Source organism: Micropterus dolomieu, linkage group LG07, assembly GCF_021292245.1.
Source record: "Micropterus dolomieu isolate WLL.071019.BEF.003 ecotype Adirondacks linkage group LG07, ASM2129224v1, whole genome shotgun sequence".
NCBI classification, from domain to species: Eukaryota; Metazoa; Chordata; class Actinopteri; order Centrarchiformes; family Centrarchidae; genus Micropterus; species Micropterus dolomieu.
In genome coordinates, this window is record NC_060156.1 from 6,261,035 (window position 1) to 6,265,561 (window position 4,527).

Genomic DNA, 4,527 nt, shown 5'->3' on the forward strand with positions numbered 1-4,527 from the left:
TCACTGACTGTGGAGACTTTACACTGGACTTCAAGCAACATGGATTCTGTGCCTCTCCTCTCTTCCTCCAGACTCTGAGTCCTTTATTTCCAAAGGAAATGCAAAATTTACTTTCATCAGAGAACATAACTTTGGACCACTCAGCAGCAATCCAGTCCTTTTTGTCTTTAGCCCAGACGAGACGCTTCTGACGCTGTGTCTTGTTCAAGAGTGACTTGACACAAGGAATGCAACAGCTGAAACCCATGTCTTGCATACGTCTGTGCTTGGTTCTTGAAGCACTGACTCCAGCTGCAGTCCACTCTTTGTGAATCTCCCCCACATTTTTGAATGGGTTTTGTTTCACATTCCTCACCAGGTGCTTGTACACTTTTTTTCTACCACATCTTTTCCTTCCCTTCGCCTCTCTATTAATGTGCTTGGACACAGAGCTCTGTGAACAGCCAGCCTCTTTAGCAATGACCTTTTTTGTCTGGCCCTCCTTGTGCAAGGTGTCAATGGTCGTCTTTTGGACAGCTGTCAAGTCAGCAGTCTTCCCCATGATTGTGTAGCCTACAGAACTGGACTGAGAGACCATTTAAAGGCCTTTGCAGGTGTTTTGAGTTAATTAGCTGATTAGTGTGTGGCACCAGGTGTCTTCAATATTGAAGTTTATTTCACAATATTCTAATTTTCTGAGATACTGATTTTGGGGTTTTCATTAGTTATAATCATCACAATTAAAAGGAATGAACACTTGAAATATATCAGTCTGTGTGGAATGAATGTATACATTATACAAGTTTCACTTTTTGAATGGAATTACTGAAATAAATCAACTTTTTGAAGATATTCTAATTATATGACCAGCACCTGTAGCTCTGTTTCTCAAATGTAATGGTGATACATCAGAGGCACAAACTGGGGCTACACGACTGCAGTGCAGCAGTGAGCTAAGATGAAGCTGCTCTCGGTCGACAGGCTTTGCTAATGTGTTCGTTAGCAAGACACTGAATCCTTGATGAAAGCCTTCTGCAGAAACTGTGGTGGTCAATAACTGTAACACAGTAGAAAGAAGAGTGTTTTTCCTTCTGAAACTAATTTTCTGCTGTAGTCAGCAGCTTTCTGCAGTGTTGTCTCTGACAGCTTCAGGTTTGCTCTTCTGTGTCAAACAAGACAATTCCCAATCGGCAGTTTTTTTAACTACATAAACTTGATGTACATTCACATACATATTTGAAGAGTCTGAGTTATAGATGAAAACTCTTTTTTTCTCAACTTATCAGAATACAGACCTATTTAACCTTGGTGTTCCCCTGTTGTATTTAAATCCCTCAACCAATAATAAAGTGTCAATTGGATCACAGGATGTGCTTTTAATATGGTGAATATTTTCTATTCAAAGGGCAGTAATCCACTTTGTGTGTTTCTTCTGCAGCTGCTCACATCGGTGTTGGGATAAGCGGTCAGGAGGGGATGCAGGCAGTTCTGGCATCAGATTACTCCTTCGCTCAGTTTCGGTACCTGCAGCGGCTCTTGCTGGTGCACGGACGCTGGTCCTACTTCCGCATGTGTAATTTCCTGTACTATTTCTTCTACAAGAACTTTGCCTTCACACTGGTGCACTTCTGGTACGGTTTCTTCTGTGGTTTCTCGGCTCAGGTAAGGAAGCTAAAGAATTGTTGCAAGGCCTATATATTTTTGAAAGTTTCTCCTTTTTGTGTTGGATTAATGATATTTACATCTGTGCTCTGTCCACAGACTGTGTATGACCAGTGGTTCATTACCCTCTTCAATATAGTCTACACATCTTTACCAGTCCTCGCGATGGGACTTTTTGATCAGGTAACTCTATTAATTATGTGATGATAACACAGCGCTGACTTATATAGTCAATACCAAATTACCTTAATCTTTTTAAAGAAACTTTTCATTTCTAAATGTATAGTCCCCATTAGTCATACAGGTGAATATCTTATTGTTGTAGACCTCTTTTTCTATGGCATGATTAATAAACTTCCAAAAGGTCCCTAAATAATATAAACTTGTGCGTGAGTAGAGCCCCTTATGCAAACCATATCCAATATTATATTGTTCATCTATCATATCAAATTTACCCTCCGCCATACTTTTGCCAACTACCATCAAGCACCTGCCTCAATGCATCACCTTACAGCTACCCTACTGCCATTAAATGTAATAATACTTAACACCTCACATAACATGCATGATATCTCTGTTTCATAAAGGATGTCAATGACCAGAACAGCCTTCGCTACCCGAGCCTGTACAAACCCGGCCAGCAAAACCTTCTCTTCAACAAATGCCAGTTTTTCCTGTGCACAGTGCAGGGGGTATGCACATCATTCCTGCTCTTCTTCATTCCTTATGGTGCCTTCTCTGTCATGGTGAAAGAGGACGGCTCCCACTTATCTGACCAACAAGCGTTTGCAGTCACCATAGCAACATCCTTGGTCATAGTCGTAAGTGTTCAGGTAAGAGTATAAACAGCAAGAACAAATCAGACAAAAATAGCCCTGTTAAGACTCTATATTTGTGTTTAAGATACATGCATCTTTTCCTAGATTGGACTCGACAAACACTACTGGACAGCTGTTAATCACCTCCTCACGTGGGGTAGCCTGACAGTGTACTTTGCCATTTTGTTTGCTATGCAAAGTGATGGCATATTTGGCGTCTTTCCAAGAAATTTCCCATTCATAGGTGAGTGTGGCTCAGTTGGACATATGTAAATAAATAACACTGATGCTTGGAAATTAATTATAAATACATTTTGATTTGTGCGTCCTCAGGCACGGCACGTAACTGTCTATCAGAGAAGAGTGTATGGTTGGTCATTCTGCTCACCACTGTGGTGTGTGTTGTGCCTGGCTTAGTAGTCCGCTTCCTGAGAGCAGACCTCTTCCCAACTCTAACAGATAAGGTACAATAACTGTGATGCATATACTGTGTTTGTGTAAGTGATGGATACATTTCTTTCGTGGCTGTATTTTAGTGGTGGAAAGTACATTTAATTATTGCACCCATCTACCTAAACTCTATAGTACAGGCTTACGTTCCTTTTTGGCACTGTGCTCTTCCAACAAATGTTGTCCTTTGCTGTCATTTGTCATACACCACAATTTTCTTGTTGTTAACTCTTATTGCTTCCCCTAGGTATTTATCCCATTGATGCTGAATGCGTTATTAGCTCTTACTAGTATTCACTGTTACTCGTAGATCTCTTACTTTACTGAGTATGTTGTTCTTCAAATGTAAGTCACTTTGGATAAAGCATCTGCCAAATTAGTAAAGTAGATACCTTTCAACATTGGAAATTGAAAATAAGAGAAACAATAAGAGAGGGTTAGTTATTTAGTTGGGGCACGTTTCAGTTAGTGAGTTGTGAGCAATTTCACCGAAGCAACATTTCTCTTAAAAACTTCATTTCATTAAAAGAATTTTTCGAGTCCAAATGTTAAATAAAAGCAAAAATAAAAAAAAGTTAAAGAGATGGTATTATGCTGTTTGGCTTTTCCCCTCTCCTTTATTGAGTTATCTCTCTTTTTTTGTGCCTGTAACAGGTTTGCAAAGTGAAAAAGCCCAAAGTCCAGGCCAAAGGGAGTTCCCATCTCCCACAGAAAACACTGCTCTGAACCGCTTGAAAACAGCTCGTTTGTAGTCCAGCCCTTCACTTCCTTTACTTGTGAGGTCACAATGAAAACGTGTCATAAATAGGCTAGCAGGGGTCAGGCACACCCTCAGCCGCCCGCTCACAGAGCCCTCTGCTCCCACCGTCACACAGACCGCTGCAGCAACAACAGCAGAGGAAAACACAGCTGGAAGGTTTTCATACCGCTCATCTGTCTTTACATTCTGAGGAATGTTGAAACGTTTTAACTTAAAAAAGAGAAAGCTGTGTGGATCGCTGGTGTGTGTGTCATGTTGAACATTACATCGTCATAACACGCTACGTACTATCTCTGGGTACTACCTGCAATGGAAAACGGAGCAGGGCAGAGTCGAGTCTATTGATTTGCGCTATGGTAGCATTTTTCGGCAAGGCAGCATAACGTTAGATCGTCAGAACACCGGCAACAGTTCAACGTTTAGTCCTAATGGTAAGATGTGGAACAATGATGTTGTATGGTTGTGGGCTTGTGAGTAACTTATACCATCTGCTAGGTTACGGCAAGGGGGTAATCCACAGTTGAAACAGTGAAGCCGACCAAAGCCTGCACGGCCGGTTCCATGTACAGGTGCTGGTCATATAATTAGAATATCATCAAAAAGTTGATTTATTTTAGTAATTCCATTCAAAAAGTGAAACTTGTATAATGTATACATTCACTCCACTCAGACTGATATATTTCAAGTGTTCATTCCTTTTAATTTTGATGATTATAACTGACAACTAATGAAAACCCAAAATCAGAATCTCAGAAAATTAGAATATTTTGAAAAGGTTCAATATTGAAGACACCTGGTGCCACACTCTAATCAGCTAATTAACTGGAAACACCTGCAAAGGCATTTAAATGGTCTCTC

General features: G+C 40.4%; 1 protein-coding gene across 1 annotated transcript in view; it reads left to right on the plus strand.

Annotated features, from left to right (window-relative positions):
* Window positions 1–4,527, plus strand: part of LOC123974051 (probable phospholipid-transporting ATPase IM) — a 31,150-nt gene that overhangs the window by 11,005 nt on the left and 15,618 nt on the right. The window contains exons 2-6 of the mRNA XM_046054469.1: window positions 1,418–1,641; window positions 1,741–1,824; window positions 2,229–2,474; window positions 2,565–2,703; window positions 2,793–2,923. Of these exons, the coding sequence (XP_045910425.1) occupies window positions 1,418–1,641; window positions 1,741–1,824; window positions 2,229–2,474; window positions 2,565–2,703; window positions 2,793–2,923 (824 nt within the window). The remainder of the gene's footprint in view (window positions 1–1,417; window positions 1,642–1,740; window positions 1,825–2,228; window positions 2,475–2,564; window positions 2,704–2,792; window positions 2,924–4,527) is intronic.